At 21.7% G+C, this 22,839-nt stretch overlaps 1 protein-coding gene across 19 annotated transcripts in view; it reads left to right on the forward strand.

The window, feature by feature from the left end:
- LOC129609907 (glutamate-gated chloride channel) overlaps positions 1 to 22,839 on the forward strand; it is a 161,957-nt gene that overhangs the window by 123,699 nt on the left and 15,419 nt on the right. For 12 of the 19 annotated variants that reach the window (XM_055522171.1, XM_055522168.1, XM_055522164.1 and 9 more), the window contains exons 5-9: positions 4,237 to 4,306; positions 5,203 to 5,439; positions 6,393 to 6,527; positions 6,849 to 7,001; positions 14,438 to 14,602. In XM_055522171.1, coding sequence (XP_055378146.1) covers positions 4,237 to 4,306; positions 5,203 to 5,439; positions 6,393 to 6,527; positions 6,849 to 7,001; positions 14,438 to 14,602 — 760 coding nt within the window. Of the gene's footprint in view, positions 1 to 4,236; positions 4,307 to 5,202; positions 5,440 to 6,392; positions 6,528 to 6,848; positions 7,002 to 14,437; positions 14,603 to 17,086; positions 17,099 to 22,839 lie in introns of all 19 variants that reach the window. The other 7 variants (XM_055522160.1, XM_055522156.1, XM_055522159.1 and 4 more) reach the window with 1 other exon arrangement.

Here is a 22,839-nt window from a genome sequence, read left to right on the forward strand (position 1 = left end):
CATTTTATCAATAAAATCAAAATAAAATCAAAATGTATCAAACATCTGACTCTGAAAAATTAGACAAAACTTTATTTGTAACTTATTTTAAATTTTTTAGTTAACCAAACAATTCTAACATTAAATTATTAAAAATTCCTAAATGTTATAGTAATATATAATAAAATGAATATCATAATAATTAATACCAAGTTATCCTTTCATAACTGAATAGTTTTCAATTTTAGAACTAAATGTGTAATAGAGAAAATCTCATTAAAATAAAGATATAGCCTATAAAATTAAGTTATACACAATATAATGTGTGAATAATTGATTTAAATGTAACAAAGAAGATTTAGAGTCAAGTCTATATTTAAGTATTTGGCAATAATGTTAAAAGATTGCTATATAATTCTTTTCCAGGGATATAGTCCACGGGTATAGACAAAACAAAAAACGTTCTTAGTCGAATATAGTCGAAAATATTAAAAATTTTATATCTAACTTTTATTACGATCTCCTTATTTTCTTACTTAAGGAGAAAAAGAATTGATGAATTTGTAAATTCTGGTTTATAAGTAAGGAGCGTTGGTTTAGGAATCTTATGGGATATATTACAACGTCGAAAGTAACAGCAATTCATTAAAATAACTGAAGACATAAGCATTTGTCTTAATAAATGGGAGAAATTTCATAGCATTAATTCATAAATATTTAAAAAAATTTTTGTAAATTAAAATTGCAGTTTTATTTAAAACTGGAAAATAGCATAGATAGTAGCATATATCTCAAAATCAAAAACAAAGCTGAAGTCCCTAATTCTCTGCCCTCTGTTATTCAATCTCCCTGTCTCTCAATTTCTCGTACATATTTTTTGTATTACTTTTAAGAAACTAAAAGAATTTTTAATATACTTAATTATTTTAAATATAATAATTAATTTTTTTTTAAGAATTTGAATATTATAATATAATTTTTACTCTATATATATATTATATGTATTATATAATATTATAATTATTATATTTTTATATTTTATTATTTTTACTCAATAATTTTCTTTTTTCATTTTCGTTTTTTTTTCTGTCTATTTATATCTTTATATACATTTTCCAAAAAAAATTTACAATATTATCAACAAATTGATATTTTTTTTTAAAATATTGTAATATATATATATATAATAATAATACCAAAGTATAACTGGCGGTAAATATATAACAAAACAAAAAACATGATTATATATACTAACCTATGTATAATATACATACATGTATAATTAATAATAATTATTATAAGAAAAATATTAAGTAGAAAAAACATATAATAGAGATTTTCCTAAACACAATATTATAGTATCGTGGTAACAATAAATATAATTGGGAGCTTATAAACAATAATGTTCCTGATAAATTTTGTTTATAATAATTTCTAAATAATCAATCAAATAGGAAAATTAGTACAGTCCAGTGTTGTTATTTTTACTGCAATTTGACAATCTAAAATACGGCGCTACTGCACTTTTTTATATTTATACTAGAAAATGTCTTGACAAATATTAGTATTTGTTTATAAAAGTTTCATTTCTATTGTTACTATAAAATCTCTTGTACTAAAAGAAAATTGAATTTAGAATCTTCAAAATGTTGCCGCAAAAGAAACGCCAAACTTTGAAATTTTATATTACGCAAAGCTCGCGTCAAAATTACATTATTTTGATTCGCATTGCTGAAAAATTCCGGTTGTAAAAAGTGTTTGATTTCCAAAACCGCCAGCTTTTTCAAATTTCTATAAACGCAATAAGCTAACGGTAAGTTCCATGACATTAGAAAATATAACTATTTTTCTTTTTTTCTTAACTCACTTAATTAAACCTTAAAATCGAGCATTATGTTAACCCTACTTTATATTAATTTTTGCTTTATTTCAAAGACTGCATAAATTGTTCATCCTAAATATATGCAATCCTAGAAATAGCTTCGTATATGAATGAAAATAATTTAAATAGTGTGGTAGGTATACATAGACTGTATTTAAAAGCAGTATTTTCACTTGTTGAAACTAAAAGTTCTACAATAAAAACCATTGGGTTGCCCCAACTTTATTAATATGAAGTATGAACGCAAGGTTTTGAATGCGGGTACACTCAAAGATCTAAGTTTATTGAAATTAATTTTGAATAAAATTACGTAAATTCGGAAATAAAATTCTGTATAAAGCTAAAAAATGTAATAACAAAATCGTTTAGTAAAATTTTTTGTTTGTTATTAATAATAATCCCAAACTACTATATTCAAGCTCTCCATACTACTTTTTTTCGAACAAAATGCTACTGAAAAGCAAGTTCAATATTACAACACTGGAATACTGTCATAACAAATGCACAACACTGTCAAAACAGTAATATTATATTTAAACTACAATAGTTGCTTTTGTTGTATATTGTGTTTAAATTTGAAAATCTCTACTCCAAAGTATATTATATATTTATATAATAAAACAATACTATAATATTTAAATACAAAATATTTAAAATCACATTATTCAATCTTAATTTGCTTTTTTTCATAATTTTTTCTTTTTTTTATATATACAAATTTTAATATTATTTAATATTATTTAATATTATTTTTTAATATAATTTAATATAATTTAATATTATTTTTTTTTTTAATTTCAGCTTTAAGTGCATGATAATTAATTATTGTATATATTGTAAATATATATGAATATATTTATATACAATACAATATAAAAATATGATTTTTATTTTTAAATTTTTATGTGTATACTTTTTTATACATACATATAATATATTAAATTCTTATATAGCTCTTTCTACATTTTATATAATATATTATGAGATTGAATTAAAATAATAATATGCTTTTAAATAAAATTTATTTATATTTAAGCTCTATATATTTGCTATGCACTCTTCTTTATATGCATATACATAAAATTTTACCTTAGTTATAACCAGCGTATATAAAATACAATAAAACTTAAAATATTATTTATATATAATATAATTATATTGCGAATGACAAAATTTTTTTTATAAACTATATTAAATTTATTATTAGATTTTTATATAAATTATTCTCTTCAAATTATCTTTGCATATATGTATATATATAATACTCTTATATTATTATATAAATATAAATTTGTTTTTTAATACACATATATATATATAAATTTTATAGCAATTATTTTTAATATAATACTTATATAAATATGCTTTTATTATTAACCTACATACACACAAATATACATATACTCTATTTATTTGCATTTTTAAAAGTGATATATATACAAAAATTTCCTTATATACTTTGTATTATATATAATATTTAAAAATATTATATGAATGCATTATAAATTGCTTGTGTGCCTGCTTGCCTGCTTACTTGCTTGTTTAGAAGCTTTGCATTTGAAAAAACTAAAATTCAAAAGTTATATTGACAATATGCTTTAAATATTTATATTGCAACTATAATTTATATATTATTGTTATTTAAAATAAATGATATAATTTTAGTGATTTTTTATATATTTATTAAGTTATATTTTAAATAACATATTTTAAATAAAAAGTTTATAAAATAAAATGCCTGGCTTTTTAGATAATTTTTTTTTTTATCTTTTAATAAAATATTATTATACTAAACTATAATATATCTAGACTATTATATAAAACTAAAATAAAAAAAAAATACAAAATTTACCTTAAAAAAAAATCAAACAAAATATTGGCAAATTCAATTCGGAAACATGTTGCATATAGAATTTAATTTATAAACAATATATAAATTTAATTTCCCATTATATTAATAAATAAATAAATAGAAATATTTTTATACAAAACCAAAACCTTATATTCTACAAATAATAATAAAAGAAAAAGAAAAAAATATGCTTGCGCAGCATGATTTACTGTAGATGTTGCATCTTGTTATACTTGCTAATACCATTACAAAATATTATAAAAAAAAACAAAATAGTAAAAAATTTAATTAAAAATTAAGTAAAAGCAAAAAAAAAATATTTTTACAAAAAAAAAATTTGATTATTTCTACATTTTATATAAATAAACTTTTAAAACACAAAGCAAAAAATTTAATAAAAAAGTTCATATTCTTAAAAAAAAAAAACAACAAAAGCAACAAGTTTTGTTAATATTTAATTTTTTTTCCCCTTGATATACGCAAATTCTTATTCGAATTATAAACGCGTACTATCAATGTATAGGAATACAGCGTACAGTTAACATTCAGAGAGCAGTGGATAGATGAACGGTTAAAATTTGACGACATTCAAGGTAAGTTATTCGTTTTTATTTTTCAAATAAATTATATATTTAAATCACTATTTTTTACACGTTTATAAGTTATTTTATATTTTAAGTTGGAAATTTAAATTTATAAATATCACACGTAATTTAGAAACTAAAAAATAAATCTGTATATAATTATAAGTAAAAATTGCATAAGCAAAGTATGGTTTGGTATTTTTTTATCTTATCTTATAATGGTTTAGTTTTCTTTGGATTAATATTTAGACTAGATCCTAGATTGGTAGATTCCAAGGGAACCGAATGAGGCCACCCCACACTTTCGCATATTTTCTTATTCCAAGTATAAATCTGGAGATACCCCTTCGTGGACGGCAGTACAAGTCGCAATCCGACTCAAACAGTTAGTTGAGGCTAGCACCCACGCTTGAAGAAGGTAGCCCTCAAAAATCAAATCTGTAGTAAATTTATAAATTCCAGAGAAGAAGAAAAAGCATACCCGTTTATAGAGAGTGCCCTTAATAAAGAAACGCTCAATGTATAAACCTCCAAATCTAACCCTTACAATTCTGCTTTACTGCATGTCTCCCGGCATACCATTCCGAGAGCCATGAATTGAAAGCTGCGACAGCGAACAACTACAGTCCGGGCCCGTTTCCGTTTACCTTCCATTATGATGCACCATATTAAGATGGCCCCATATGTATACATCTACAACTTTTTCAGTATCCTTAGTAGAAATGACATTAAAATAACAGTTCTACTATCCTTTATACCACTATGAAATCAAGCCCTCAAGCGATTTACAAAACATTACACATACTACTACTCTAAATTACCCCTAACAATTTTAAGTGTCAGTTTATACTAATAAAACATTTAAAAAAACAAAATTAATTTAAATTTTTATTATAATTATTTAGGTCGCCTCAAATATCTAACATTAACCGAAGCTAACAGAGTATGGATGCCGGATTTATTCTTTTCGAATGAAAAGGAAGGTCATTTTCATAATATTATTATGCCAAATGTATACATTCGTATATTTCCAAATGGATCAGTTTTATACAGTATAAGAATATCCTTGACATTGGCATGCCCAATGAATTTAAAACTATATCCGTTGGATAGACAAATTTGTTCTCTAAGAATGGCTAGCTGTAAGTATATCTATTTAAATATACCCAAACAAATATTAAAATATCATAGAACAATTTCTAATTTTGATAACATGGAATTTTATAGTTTCTATAGTTATAATTATAGGAACATATAATTTTAAACATATCTGTTCTTCTATTTTCATATAATATGTTTTTAAATATATGCAAGCATCTATAAAATAACACTGTTTAATTACACAAAATATTGTAAAAACGACAAGATAAGAAAATTTACAATATTATTCGAATAACTTTGAGTTACAACCGACCGCATTGGATACAATAAAGAAAGTTATGTGATGGTAACATATTTCCGACGTCGAGTTTTAATTGGGAACGCACTTTTCCATAGTAGGAAACCATAAATAAACTATTTTTAGAGAGATATCGGTCTGTCTGTCTGCCTGTCTGTCGGTCTCTGAATCGATTTCGATAAAATTTTAGATGTGAGTTTATTTTGTTGAAATAAGTAACCAATTTCCTTCAAATTTAAAATTTAAATTCGGAGTGTTAAAACAAACATGAATCTCTAAATTTTTTGAAAAGATCAGGAAATTCTTGAAATTAATATTTGAGTTCTGGTTGTTATCGAAACTAACTACCGAACTTTTCATGAAATTCAAATGGCACAAAACGAAACTCTACTAAGAGCCAAATTTACATTTTTCGAGATATATTAACTAAAAGCTTACTAGTGTCCTCAAAATTGTAAAGAAGTCTTTAAAACACATTTTCAAAAACTTTCATAATAATTTTACTAAACCAGACAATACGCATTGCGGTCGATTATGTGCTGATCACATCAGATTTTTTTTTGGATATGTGGTAATGTTAATTATATAGGTGCGATTTACATAATGCACAAAATCTCTAATATCTAATGTTATATTAGAATCATAACACTTATACTTAATTATTTTTTTTTTACAACATTCAAAATAATCTTTTAGATGGTTGGACAACTAATGATCTTGTGTTCCTTTGGAAAGAAGGTGATCCAGTTCAAGTTGTTAAAAATTTACACCTACCTCGCTTTACATTGGAAAAATTTTTGACTGATTATTGTAACAGTAAAACTAATACTGGTAAAGAAGAAGCAAAAAATAAATTTGCTTATTTTTATTATTATTTTTTTTTTGTCAAATTTATTAAAACAAAATTGCTCCTTTTTTTTTGTTTTTTTTTTGTTGTTGTTTTTTTGAGTATAAAATTATTTAATTTACAACTTTTATTAATTTTTTTTTTAAAAACTTCTCTCAAAAAGAATGAATATAAGAATAAAATCAGGATGAAAAATTAGAAAAAAAAAACAAAAAAAGAGAATCCTTTAATTCAAAAAGGATATGATTTAAAAGCGTATGTGTTAAATATTATTTTAAATTTCCATATATAATTAAACTTTCTAGGTGAATACAGTTGTCTTAAAGTCGATTTACTATTCAAGCGAGAATTCTCATACTATCTTATTCAAATTTACATTCCATGCTGTATGTTGGTTATTGTATCATGGGTATCTTTTTGGTTAGATCAAGGAGCTGTACCAGCACGAGTATCACTTGGTATGTGTGCGCATAAAATCAAAAAAAAAAATTTTTTTACTAACAAAAAGGCAAAAAACTAAAGAAAATTCAAATGAAAACTATGATGGACTGTTCTATGTTGAGAATTCTGAACCTAGAATAGTAAAACGTATAATAGTACATGATGGTAGAACACTATCTTATTTTTTTTACAATGAAACTGTTTTTATCTAAAACAAAAAAAAAAGTAAAAAATTGTGCTTGTAAATTAAAAGCTTAAATGTTTTTATAATTTTTTGTTTTTAATTTATTGTTTTCTTTTTTTTTTTCTTTACGTTCACATTTTTTTAAATTTATATTGATTGTAATTAAATAAAATTTGATTGATGTTATAATTTAAAAAAAAAAAATTTAAAAAAATTTTAAATTATTTTACTATAAACATTTTGTATTTGTGATACAAAGTAAGATTTTGTTTTACTCATTCAAGTAGTCAGACGTTCGTCTCTTCCACTGTATATATAAGTCATCGCATTTTCAATATATATTTTAAAAACAACAATAAAAATATATTAATAAAAAAAGTAAAAAATCCCAATAAATCTACCAAAATTTCTAATCAGTTTAAAATAAAAAAAATTCTTTTACATCCTCTATATTAATTTCGTCAAATATTTGAAAAATATATAGTACATATGTGTATATATGTATATGAATAAATTTTATTCATATATTCTTATCAATTAGTCAAATACTGGAGGCCTACTATGTAATCTTTCCCTATGTCCGGATGTGCTTTTCATTAGTACCGTGCCCCCCTCTCCCTCAGCTCGACAACACACGCTTGAGTCCCACTCTCCTGATGAACTCAAGCAACTTGTGAGCCCCACCAGTATTTCCCTTTTTCTACGGGCGAGAGTATCACACTCCCCCAGAAGGTGCACTGAGGTCTCCGTATCTTCTCCACAGAATCTGAAAGTGTTTTCAGTTTCAAGGCCTAGCCTAAGTTTGCAGTAACGCGAAAAGACCCCGATGAGGATTCTCAACTGGTTCTTACCCAAACCTATAACCTTCTTGAAACACTTCCGGACATTATCTACCAGAAACTGCTTGGCCTACCGCAGTCCCTGAAGACACGAATTCGTAATATGTTTTTGTATTATAAAAATTGAATCATATGGTATGCCTCCTGAACCTGAATTTATAATTTTAATTAATTTAATTCAATTTTTATACAAAATTTCGAGCATTAAATTTTGGTAAAACATTCCTATGAACGGCAAGAAATTTTGCTTTGATGTTTTTGTAATGTACATATATACATATATATACATATAGAAAAAATTTTTATAATATTTTATATAACTTAACCCTTAACGTACAATCAAAATAAGTCAACAAACACAATGGATTTATAATTAAGTGTATAGGTAGGTTATTTAAAAAATTTCAATTAAATAGAAAAAAAAAAAAAAATTTCATTTTTATTTTTTGATATATATACTATAAAAAAATATAATAAACTTTATTATTGTTATTTTTTTATTTCTTTTAAACATAAAATTATGTTTTTTTTTTGTTAATTTTTGTTAAAAGAATAAATCAATTTCCGAGAGGCTTACATAGTAGGTTATTAAGAACATCGCAGACTTCAAAATTGCAAAAATACGGTTTTAGTACATAATTCAACTTATGAGAGATAATGTGTAGTAATTGAATAGCTGAATTGTGTAGCAATAAATTATTATAAACGACAATTTTGAAGTTACGGTATATTTTTTATTTATTTTTAATTTTAGTATTAAATTAATAATGAATCAAAAATCAAAAGTTAAACTCAAAATTAAATATTCTTACTATTATAATTTAATTACGAAATTTATTACTGAGATTCAATTAAAGGAGTCTTCCGTTACTGCCTACATATACTTATGTATATAATGTAAAAATTTGGAAAACCTGAAACAATTATATTTTTTAAATACATATACATACATATTATATGTACTTATTTAATATGTCTGTCGATTTGTCCGTATATTGACATAAATTAATATTAATTTTTTAAAAAATTGCTCTTCACTTCCAGAAAGAGAAACAAATATGTATGTAAATCTAATGATATAATTTGAGCAACGAGTTCAAGCATATAATCTTAATTATATAATAATTCCGGAAATTATTATATGTATTTTCAATGAAAATTAAATTATAAAATTGGTAAAATTTTAAAAATTTTTAAATTGGCGATAATTTTTTATTTTAACGTCATCAAACATCAGTACACGTCATTTAAATTGCAATCAATTATATAAGTAAATTTTAAAAAGAAATTACATTATATAATTTAAAAATTTAATAAAGGTAATTGTTATTACAATTGTTTATCCAATTTCAATCGGCCACAACCGACTCACAAAACAAAAAGATTTAAAATTATTATTTTTATGCGTTAGCAGGTTCGAGAATACATACTATATATATATATATATATACATATATATATATATAAAAAGCTGATATTTTTGGCGCTCACAGGTAATTCCACCATATTATCCCAAAATAAAAAATAAAAAAACTCTTATAATAATAATTTCTGTGAAATTTACCCAAAATGTCCAATTACAGCTGTAACCATACAACCCAAGAAATTAATTTTGCACACCATTAGCAGTAGTTGTACTAATTATTATTATTAGTATATTTTCAAAAATTAAATTCACATATTTTTTGTTGTTGTTTTTCTTTTTATTGTTTTCGAAAATTCTTGGGTGTAGGGGGTTCGCAAATCAGTTTCGATCGTACTTAATCATTTAAACATTTTATATTTTTGTTAAATATTTTTCACAAATTTTTTTGTTTCTTATTTTGTAAATTTTATTAATGTTTTATAAACAATGACACACACATACAAATTGATAATACAAAATGAAACATTTATTTTGATTTGTTATTTTTTTTTTTTTTGTTTTTGGGTTTTTTGCATTCTTATTTCAATTTTTAGTTACGAGTATAAAACTTTTTATTAAAATGTTGCGTGACTTCAAAAATGCGCTCAAAATGTAAACCATGCAAAGTATCACATTCAAAGAAGCTCTAAATGAAAATTTTTAACATTATATACTGCTCAAAAATGTTAAGTATTATACATGCCATTTAAGGTGTTACCAAATAGAAGCAAGAAATAAATTAGCATAAAAGGTGCTAATTATTTAGTTTTCTCTTTAAAATTTAGTATAAGAATGTAATTTAGTACTAAAAATTTTTAGACGGTTAAAGAATCCTATATATATCGTAATAAAACTTTTTGTAAAGCATTTTTGAAGACATTCATTGTTTTTATTTTATGTTTGTTAAATTCATTTAAAAAAAACAAAAAAAAAATTATTTTGACATTTTCCTTGTACTTTTTTTACAGTTAAGTATAAAAATAATAAAAAAATAAGTTATTGTAACGATTTGTAAGTTTGTGTGCCATGTACGTTAAGGAGTTAAGAAGACACGAAAATGTTTCAGTACTAAAAATGAGAAAATTAAAATCTGTTTACCTCTCTTCATTCTTTTTCTCTCTCTTCGTATAACATAACTATGTGATTATAGCCGACAACATTGTATTTACTTCGTTTTCAACATATGGCGCTGCGTCTACATTTCACTATTCTTTATTTTAAAAGGATGACATTACTATATCTATAGCGTATGAAATTATTAAAAAAAAAATACTTATAGAAATTTATTATCAGGATTATCTATAACAGGATTTCTATTTTGCATTTTTACAACCTATTATTGTTTTCTTTACTTTTTTTTTTTTTTTTGATAAACAGAAATAGATTTTCTAAATTTATTTACCTCTATGAAATCTTCCTTCTCATTGACTTAAATTTTTTTATTCCTCCTTTAAATAACTTTAATATATCACATTTAAAATTTCGTAGAATTGAACACTTTATATGTAAACACTTTTTATATATTTTTGAAAATGCTGCACCTAAAGTAAAAAAATTTTTAAAGTTTTTGTAATTTTTACAAATTCAATTTCACTATATAAAAACGTGAATTGAGCCTTTTGAAAACTATTAAAATTCAAACACGGCATTTTCAAAAAATTTCCCCATACCATCAAATAAATTTCTAATCTTTCAAATACATGTAAGTTATTTAATATAATAATTTCGTATCTATAAAAAAAAATTGTTGAATGGAAATTCTGTTTATAGTTAATTTCAGAGAATATTTTATTAATTTATAAAAATCTATAATGTGTGTGTATATATGTATGTATTTATACATATCTCATTTTTAGTACTGGTGCACTATACAGAAAATCTCCAAAGATATCCAGAAATAATTTATCAAGCTTTTTAAATAATAAAAAAAAAAACAGTGTATTATTTTTTTTCAAATTTGTAAACCAAAAAATACATACATTCCAAATGAAAGGTCTGTGTGTGAAAACAATTTTTTTTTCTTCAATAATATCGTAAATTCGAAAATCTAAATCTTAATAAACTTACAAATTTTTTTTTTTTAAATTTTACATTAATATTTTTTTTTTATTTTTAAGAATTAAAAATTGTTTCTCGCACCAAATTGTTAAAATGGCTTCCAGCTGAAAAAAAAAATTAATATGATTTAAATACTTAATAATAATTTTAAAAAATATGGCAAGAAAACCTCCTAAAAATATGCATTTTTGATTTAAATATAAATTTCTTTTTGTTATAATTTTTTTCTTCAGTATTATTAATATGCTTATCCAATTTAATATATTTTTAATTTTATAATTTTTTTTGTACTTATATTTTGTATAATAATTAATTGTTGTATTTTAAATATTATTTTGCATAAATGTTATTGGAATGCAATTAATTGTATTGTATATAAATATGAAATTATGTAAAAAAAATCAAATAAAAATAAATAATGTTATATTCAATTACAATGACATATACTCATGTATATTATGTACATAGTTTTTTAAATAAAATTTAATAAAAAACTTTAATTTCTACCCGTTATATACATAATTATTATATAATATGCATTTAAGATTGGGTTCTTCTGAAAAAGTCACATGCGTGTATGCAAATCTAACTTAAAACTAAAAAAAAACTTTTTTGCATTGATTGACAATTGCAAAAACTTTTCGTTTGTTTCGTAGCAGTAAAAACTTTTTGCAGTTTTTTAGCTAAGTTATACTTGAAAATGTAATTTTAGTACTAATTTGAAGTTGACATTATTCTATTTGTCTTACATATTACATTGTATTTCATTATTAGTTGTCATATTATTTGTATTTGACTTAAATACATAATTAAAAAAACACATTTTCCGAAAAAGTTTCTTAATAATCATAAATTCAAAAAATTTTATAAAAAAGAAAAAATCTCGTATCACAGTATTGCTGGCGTGCATTAAACAGTATGATGCCGAATTTTTATACTTTTATAAGTAATAAATAGCTTATTAAATTTTTTACTGCATTCATCTACAGTGAAAAGAAAGTTCTGGTCAATATTTTTTATTTTCCGGAGGCGTAGGCGCTGGTACACTCTTCTTTTTCTTTTTTTTGTTTTTCTTGCAGTTACAGTTTTCAAATAAGCTACTACTGAACTTCTACATTTTTAAAATCACTGCTTTGCGGTTAAAGCAGTTCTTTTTAAGCATGCACATTTCAATCTAATACTAAGTTAGAATTGTGTTTTCAGAAGAACCAATTCCTACTTTTAATATGCACCATTCAATTTAATATTTTGCATAATATTAATGAACTGTGCAAAATTGCATATTTTTAGGGAATAATTTATTTTTACGAAACCGTATTTTTAATGTCCAATGTAACCTTTTTCAATTTTTTTTCTGTAACTTTACTTATACATAATTATGTATGTATTCAAAATTTAAATGATTTTAAATAATTATGTATAAAAGATAATATACCTAGCTACTTACAATATTCTTAAATTTTTTAGAAAACAAAATTTACTTAGAAAACATATTTAATTTTTATTTGATTTTTTTGAACTAACTCAAAAAACAAAATTGCTTGCTTGCTTGCTTTAAATATAAAAAAAAAAATATTTTATTTTTAAATATTATCTTTTTAATTATTTTAATTGTTGTATAGTAAATCAGCATATTTATATTTATATTTATTTTTTTATTAGTTTTTAAACACAATTAAAATTTTCATTTTTGTATATTACGAGTATGTAACAAAAAAAGCAAATTTCAATCAATAAAAGTATCGTAAAGTAATTAGTAAATTTAAAACAAAAGAAAAAAAAATTAAAAAAAAAAACTGTGAATTGTACATAAAATGTGAAGTGTTTCTACCACCTATGTCTATTTATGTATATATACATCAAACATATATACAAAATTTTTTAACTTATCAGACGTTCAATCAACGATTTTTTTCAAATAAAAATATATTTAATTATTTATTTATTTTTTTGCATAAATATCTATAACAGTTTATTTATTTTGAATATGTCAAATTTTCACAAAAATCAAAACAAAAACTATTTGGGAATTCAGAAACTAATACAAAATCTGGTATATAGCTTACAACTTATATATATATATATGTTTATAGGTATGAAATGGCTATAGAAATTAAAAATAGCAGCCGAAATTGAGCTAAGAATGGCAGTCGAAATTAAGTAGTGTACAGTAAAGTAGAGTATTGACTAGTCTGTATTAAAGAGAAATTCATGCAATTATAAAATTGTCAAAAATTAAAAAAATTTTTAGAAAGATTGAAAAAAAAAAAAACTTCATTTCTTAATGAAGTTCAATTTCATAAAACGAAATATCGGCCCTATGAAAATGAAATAAAATAACTTAACTTTAACGGTTAAGCTGGTTTTCTACCACCGTCATATTTACTGAGTTTCATAAAATAACTGTTTAGCTAATTTAAGCCACTCGGTACATATTATCTATAAAATTGTGAGCCATTATAAGCTTTGGCCTGTTTTCATAATTATTTTACTCTTGAATTAAAACGTTACACAAAAATTTGAGGTCAATGAAAATTTTATGAAAATTTAACATACCTCCTCAACGAATTGTTGTCTTGTATTTCTATATACACTCATTCTGTATTTAGGCATATGCCTTCAAATATATTATATCTACATAAATTTGATCATTATTAATGCAGAGAATTTTAAATTGACTCCAAAATTCATAACGATTCCTTGCGATTCTTTGACAATTCAAAATGAAAAAACTAATTTTTTTATTTTTTAATTAAGGCTTTAATAATAAAAAAAAAAAAAAACCAAACCATGCAAGTGTATATATCAAAATTATTTTTTTCATATAAGAATTTACTAACAAAAATCAAAAAAAAAAAAAAATTAAAACAAAGCAAATTAAACTAATATAGTTTTTGCAAATTCCTTATCCCGGAATCCAAAATCATGAAAAAAAAAAAAAAAAACAAACAAAAAAATCGTTTATAGGTGTCACTACTCTTCTAACCATGGCAACACAAACATCTGGTATCAATGCATCTTTACCACCTGTATCATATACAAAAGCAATTGATGTCTGGACTGGTGTATGTTTGACATTTGTATTTGGAGCTCTACTAGAATTTGCTCTAGTGAATTATGCGTCACGTTCAGGTTTGAATTTTATTAAGAATTTTTATTATTTTTTATTTGGTTTTTTTGTTTTAAAATTAGATAGTATATATATATATATATATAATTATAATTATTTTATTATTTTATTATATTAACATATAATACATTATAAACCATTTATAATTTTCTTTTTTTATTATTTTTAAATGTGATTTTTCTAGTCTGTATATATTAGAATTAAGAAATTAAGATTTTAGATGGACTTACAATATTTAATTTATTAAAAAAAAAAAAAAAACATTAAAAATTAAAAATTTTTTTTTTTGTTTTTTTCTTGAGGCAAAAATTAAAATTGTTATTCATTGAAAGGACACCGTCATATTCACAATAAAAGTTTTCAAAAAAATTTTCAAAATTTATTAATGAATTTTTGTCAGAGTTTAACAGAATCAGTAATGCGATTATATTTAAACGAAAAACAATGAAATATTTTGAATATAATTAGTTGATAATATAATAATCATTCTTAAAATAATTTCATTTCTAATTAATATTTTCAATTCAAAAATTTTTCATATAAAAGACTTGAACGTGCAAAATAATAGGAGTGTGGTGAAAAATTTTGGGTTGAAAATTTTCAATTTAATATACATTTTTGTTTTTATACTAATAATTTCTAATTAAAATGAATTTAAAAAAATTTAAAATATTTTCGACTTTCATAAAAATTGAAAATTTTTGGGTACTGCTATTAATTTGCACGTATTTATAACATAATAATCACATATCATGTGTATATTTCGTAATGTTTTTATATATTTGTAATTGGACACATTAATTAATAATTAAATATAATTTTTTCACTATTCATCTTAATTTTGAATTATCATTGTATAATGTAATCACCATAATAACATGTACACGATAATGGTAATTAAAAGTTTTTATAATCAAAAATTATTATTAATTAACAAAATGTCTGTTAGCCTTTATAACTATACGTTACTTATATGAAATTATAAAAGCGAAAATTGCTTTGCACGAGAAAACAAAATGATTTTATTAGAAAAATTTCTTTCATTTTCAAAAAAAAAATTCAAACTTCCAATTTCATTTACTCGTAAATTAAAAAATAATTGTAAATTAAATGTGTTAATTATGCACATTCTGCGACTAGGAATGCAACTTTCCTGGATTGTTATTCATAATTAACAAAGAATTATGATACTCGTATTAGCAAAAACCTTTATTAAATTATTCAGACCTATTATAAAATAAATAATCAATTTCTATTTAATTTACAATTATTATAAATTAGCACCGTATGAGAGGGTCGGGTACTAGTACCCGCTTGTGTTGATTGTCATTTATAAGCGGACCGGGTACAATATGGATGTAGAAACTTATCCTAGACATTTTTTTATTCTTATATTTTTTTCAAAAACTTTTTGAGTAATAGGGTCCTCAAATTTTTTATGTATCCGGATGTATATATTGTATATTCGCCCGCTACGCAACATTGTTGCCCATGCTAGGCCGCCCGCTCATAATGTGTTAATAAAAAATAAATCGATTTCTATTTAATAAATATATGTACATCAAATCAATAAATACTTAAAACCCAATACAGGAATGATTTAAAAATTGAATTTCATTTTCCAAACTTTATAATTATACTAAAAATATCCTATATATCAAAATTTCGCACTATTTCACCAATATTATACTAATATATTATTGTATACCAATAAATCAATATAATAATGAAATTATTTCTGGAATGATTATACAAAACTAAAAACAAAAAAAAAACCTGACAAAATTATATTTTTGCACATACAATTACATATATGTTTATCCCATATATGTATATATAATTATGGATGTATGTATATATATTTTTGTAATGTTATACGTATACAATTATTTATTCTTTATACAAAAAACAAAATTAAAACAATAATGAAAAATTGTTAAATAATATTGTGCAATAATTCAATTATAGTATAAATATTAATTTTATATTTTTTTTTTCTTTTCTTCTCTTCTTTTGTAAATTTCAAATTGCTACAAAATATACATAATATATAAAAACAAAAAACCGTATATAAATACCTGCAATTTGTATTTTGTGGATTGACGGGGCAAAAAAACACTATATTATTTTAAAATTGCATAAAAAAATTTTTAAATTTATATATAATATATCTATATATATATATATATATACTAACTACATTATAATACAAATATATGACTTGTTTTAATACAATTATAACAATAAATGTTTATATAACGTTGTGTGGTGAATGTTATATTTAATTTAAAATATACATACTTATATTTATATTTTTTTTTCTAACAAATATTGTAATATTTTTGTTTTTGGTACTATTTAAAAAAAAAAATCATAATTACAAAATTTAAAACAAAATATACAATTAATTGTATAAAATATTTTGAATTAATGCAATTTTCAACTTTATTTTTGACAATTCTTTTTAATAATTAACACAAATTCAGCTAACAACAAATGTGAGTATATGCAAAATTAATTTTATTTCTTCCTTAACTCTTTTTCTTTACAATTTATTTAATTTTTTATTTTCGTTTATTTTTTAGGTTTTTATTTTATATGTAATGGATTTATTTATAATTTTTTATAAAATCAAAATTTTATTAAAATATTTCAATCAATTATTTAAATAAAATATATTAGTTAATTAAAATGAAAATCAAATGAAAATATTTATTTAAAAAATATAAAAATATTTTCTAACATTCGCATAAAATGAAATGAATTTAAAAAACATAAATTTATATAATATCAAATTTATTAATATTAAAACAATATTAAGCCATCTAACGGAATAAATATGTATTCAATACTATATTCCCTTAAATTCTATTCAACTATAAGTGATGAAAAGTAAGCATATGTAATACAGTTAGTTGCTTGTATAATTGTAAGCATACTCGAAAAGAAATATTTGTTGTTTATATTTATTTGAAACAAATAAATTACTCCTACGTTCTCTCTGAACAACGCGAATTCTATTAGTTTTTGTTTTTAATAATAAAACATAATCCCGGGTTTTCGTTAACTATTACCAAATATATTCTGTTAGTCCCATCACTTGGTGTGATCGGCTATTATTGAAAAGAATTTGGTTTTTCGGTATAGAACTTCGAAATTCGAATTTCTAGTTTTATTCAGAATTATATAAGCTTTTCAAATAGCAAACCATTGCGTCATGTGATGTGTCTAACAGAATATTGGGTGAATGTCTTATCAATTTGACAATATCTATTGAAACAAATTTTTCATAACTAAATATTAATTAAAATTAGAAAAAAAAAAACTGATCTTGTTCTAAATAAATTTTGATTTTATGAAAATATTTTTTATCTGATTTTATCTGAATTTTAAAATCAAAAATTTTTTTTTAATTTCTTTCTTTTTGTTTCTGTTTTAATTAAAATGAGGAAAAATATTATGTAATACTGATTTTAATTTAAAAATTTTTATAATTCTTAACTTATATGTATATTTTGAAAAAAAAAAAAAAATAGATTAGGAAAATATTAAAATCCAAAATTTTAATTTACAAAATATACAATTTGCTTTTTTTTTCTCTTTTTTAATTTATTAATATTTTATTACTTTAATTTATTAAAATTTAAAAAGTCTACCTATGGTGATAAAATAAAACTAATAATAAATATTTTTTTTTATATTTTTATACTCTATTTCAATACTAATTAAACCATAACAAAAAAAAAATCAATGATTTTGAATTAAATAACAATTTTGTTGTTAAAAATTCGTCGCGCAGTGAGTGAGTAAATTACGAAAATTAACAGAATTATTTTAAAAAAAAAAATTGTTTTATTTTTGACAGTTTTAACTGTCATGTACTTTTTGTTATCTTGTTTTTTTTCTTTGCTCAATGGAAACTGTTTTTAAATTGCATTGTGAAATTTCGTTTATTGCTTTTTTTTTTTTCCTCCATAATTTAAAAATGCAGTTTTTCAAAAATTACGAATTAAGTTTCATAAAAATTTGTATAGTTGTAAAAGGAAAGAGACAAAAATAAAATTTTATAGATTTTTTTTATTTTGTACATTTTAAGAAAATTTATGTATAATTTATATATAATCTTGACCCGAAAATAACAAAAACAAAAAAAATTACGGTCCTTTCATGTATAAAATTTCGAGATAGAATTTTAAAATTGGAATTTGAAAGTCAATAACTTGCGCTTGTAGCTCTTACAATTAAAAGTGTTATTTTGCATTTACTGATTTTATAACTGAATACATAATTTAAAATTTTCCAAAAATAATTGTAATACTTATTCTAATTTGTATAATTCTAATTTATATACGAGTACTTATTCTAAATTTATTAAATAAAAAAATTACTCTCTACATTATTTATAATCTTTACTGATTTAATTATTTGATTTGAAGAAGTCGAAAGGTCCCAATTGAATTAAAATATTGATAGCACAATTTCAATACAAGAACTGTTTCTCCACTGAAAGCCAGGATACAATTCTGATAATCTAAAATACACGAAAGAAAAATCTATTAAATGAGAAAAATTAAAAAATTCAATATTAAAAATAAAATTTTTTTAAAATTTATTATACAAAAAAAAACAAATCAACTGCATTTTTAAAAGAAAAAATCTTTATATTAAAAAAAAAAATGTTAAAGTTAAATGAAACCTTGCTCTGCCAGTTTATTTATATATAGTTCTTAAAGATTTAAAATTCTAAATAAAAAAAAATATATTATAAATTTTTTTTCTCATTAATCATGTTAAAAAAGCATTACAATGAATATGTTACTATTAATATATAGTATAATGTAAAAGGCTGCACTTTAGAGTTAGAGTTGTCTTCATTTAGAAAATTTCATCCAGAATCATACGATTAATTCAAAAACAAAAAAAAAAACTTAACATCTTATTTATGTTGTAATTTTTTTTTCATTATTTATTATTATTAATATTAAATATTAAAATCAATGATAAAATATTCTTTAAAGTAATCAAAAACATTATTTTACCAGAAGTGAGTATATACATCCATATTGTTTTCCTTTTTAAATTCAAAAATATACCATCATTTTGTTATAAAATCATTAAATAAAAAAATTAAATCATAATTATGTATGTATATGTAACTCATTATTTCAAAAATACAAATTGTTCATCATTAATATTCATATATGTATTTTCGCGAAACAACTATGAATCAAAACTAAAAAGAAACCATTAAAAATATTAAGTTAAAACAATATATTCTAAAAAAATTTAAAATATAGGAAGTTTAATCTATATTTAGAATACTTAAATATAGCAATATAGTATCAGTGACAAATTGTTCCAAACACTAGAATTACTTTGGAGTTAATTTTAACTCAAACATAAGAGTTAATTTTGTGTTATTGCTTTTACACTTCTCTTACTGTAGTTTTCCTTCCATTAAAATATTGAATAAATATTATTAAATGTATGACTATTGAATAATAAATTATGAGATGAGAGATAATATCAAATAGCTTTCGAAGTTGTATAACAGTTACATACAGATAAGCGCTCATGATATTTCAACAAATTTTATCGAAAATAGTAGCCATATTACCATATTTGTTTATACAAAATTGCAGTACTGGACCTTATTTAGTTTTTATGATATGACCAAATAATAATTCAAGTTGTATGGCAGCTTCCACAAGGAGTCAAAAAATTTTAATTGTTTTTATAACACACAACTATACTAATAATATATTTGCATGTGTAAAATTTTTCTATTATAACTTCAATAAGTTTTGGGATATAGCCAAAGAATTTTTCAAATTGTAGGACAGCTACTCGAACCGCTGTCTCGATCACATCCAATTTAAATATGGTTTAGGCATTTATACTGTTGTAAATAATTTGTGAGTCTAGCTCAATTAGTTTTTGATTTATCGTTAGGACGAACTGAATAATAAAAAGACATTCTTAAATCGACTCAGAATTTTGATATATATTTTATGTTTATATCTTACATTATTATTTCTTAGCGTTACAAACAATAAGGCAAATTTATAATACCTTTCAAATGTACATTTGTACTGGTATAAAAATTATATTAAAACACTTAAATTTATGAATATAATTTGAAGAAAAAAAAAAGGATTAAATTGAAAAATTTTTACAAATTCAAAAATTTCTCATATAAATATACTTGTACTATTCTAAAATTAAATTCTAATAGACTATTATACGTTATTAACATAACATGATATCATATTGCATCAAACATAAATTTTTAATTGGAATTTTATAAAACCTTTTTAGTAACTAATTCGATTCTTCAATTGAACGATATTGTGTAAAATTCGATTTTATAATTTGAAAATGTAAAACATTGTTTTATTGATATGATTTTCTAAAATTAAATAAATTCGTTCATATTTGAGTTCGATATACGTGTACTGAAGGTTTAATTAAAATAATTTTTGTTTTTTCAAAATTAAAGCACAAAATATTCATTATTATTGAAATTTCATTACTATGTATAAGTATATAGAGTAATGTTATTATAATGTTATCACATATAAATTATAAATGTTAAATTCTATTTTCAATCTGTTTGAATAAAATATTTTAAAAGAAATCATTAAATTTTAAAAGTTTACCTACATATTTTCCTAAAGCATACTTAAATAGATTATCGAATATTTAAAATATAATTTCTAATCATTTTGTTTTTTAATTATATTATCATTAATTTTTGAATTCATTTATGAAAAATTTTCAATTTTTCAGAATTTTTTTTTTAATTAATTTTTTATACAAATTTAATTTCTGTTTCGTTTTTTTTATTCTCGCCAAGGTAGATTAACATATCATTTCCTTATGTTTTTTTTTTTGTTTTACCTCTCATATATACTTTTAATATATATATATACATTTATATATATATATATATATATATCTTCTTATATTATGTAGAATATTTTCGTGTATACTCACTTTTGAAATATTTTCATTTTTGTTTTTTAAATTTCTTCACTCGGAAATAAATTCACATAATTTTGAAAAATTTTAAAGTTTAATTGAAAATTTGAATAAAAAAATTAAAAAAAAAAAAATTCACAAGCATCCATATACAATATTTTATTGTAGTCTAAGTAAATATTACTTTTATAATTTGTAGTTTTATTATATATTATATATATAATTCAAATCCACCATCATATAATTAAAATTTTATGTGTAAATTATTAAAAGAATTTTTTTGAATTTTTTCCTTTTTATATATTTTTTCCAAGTTTTATATTACCTATATAAAATATATCGAAATTAAATATTTTATTGAAATGAAAAAAAAAAATTGGTTTGATTTAATATTCCATTATATTGTGAGATTAATCTGAGCTCTGCCTTTTAATTGCGTTCTTATACATACCAAAAACATTTTAAATAAAAAAAACATTATAGGTTGTATAAGATGTTGGTGTATACTATGTCGCATCATGTTTCATTTTATTCTAAAAAAAAAATGCTATTTTAAGAATTTTAATATCCATTCTCTAATTTAATTTGCCTAAAAACTCCAATAGAAAAATCTCAAAATATTAGAAAAGATTTTGATATTTTATTGCTTTTCAATATTTACTTGTTTTAATAAATTCTTAATTATTAAAATTATTAGTTATACTATTTACATATATGTACGATAAAACAAAATATTATGTAAAAAATTATATTGTAATATCATATTTGCGTCGCGCCTCTCAATAAATTGTTGCTAGTTATTAAATAATAACTTCTAGGCATATTAATTACAAAAAATTAAATTAATTAATAATGTTAAGAATAAAAGAGATAAAAGTAACTTGAGTATAGTATGAGTCATTATCCTTGCCTATAATAAAAGCCATTTTATTTATGATACGAGTATTGTCACAATTTTATAAATATTTCCAGTTTAATACAATATATCAAAGAAGGATAAATAAAAAGATAATAAGTTTCCAATTTAAACTGCTCTAAAAACTTTCTATTTTAGAACGATTTCATTTTCACTTTTCTATAAAAAAAAATGGTTACAATCACACTGCGTCTATAGCAATTATGAGACATAACTCAGAATTATATCTAAAAAATGATTTTATCAAAATTAATATAAAATTGAAAAATTTTTATTGTACTTATGAATTGTAGTACTTGCAATGCAGTTCACTTAAAAATAATATAAAAATTCATTTTATAA

This window comes from Condylostylus longicornis, unplaced genomic scaffold (assembly GCF_029603195.1).
Source record: "Condylostylus longicornis isolate FDR11 unplaced genomic scaffold, ASM2960319v2 ptg000040l, whole genome shotgun sequence".
NCBI lineage: Eukaryota > Metazoa > Arthropoda > Insecta > Diptera > Dolichopodidae > Condylostylus > Condylostylus longicornis.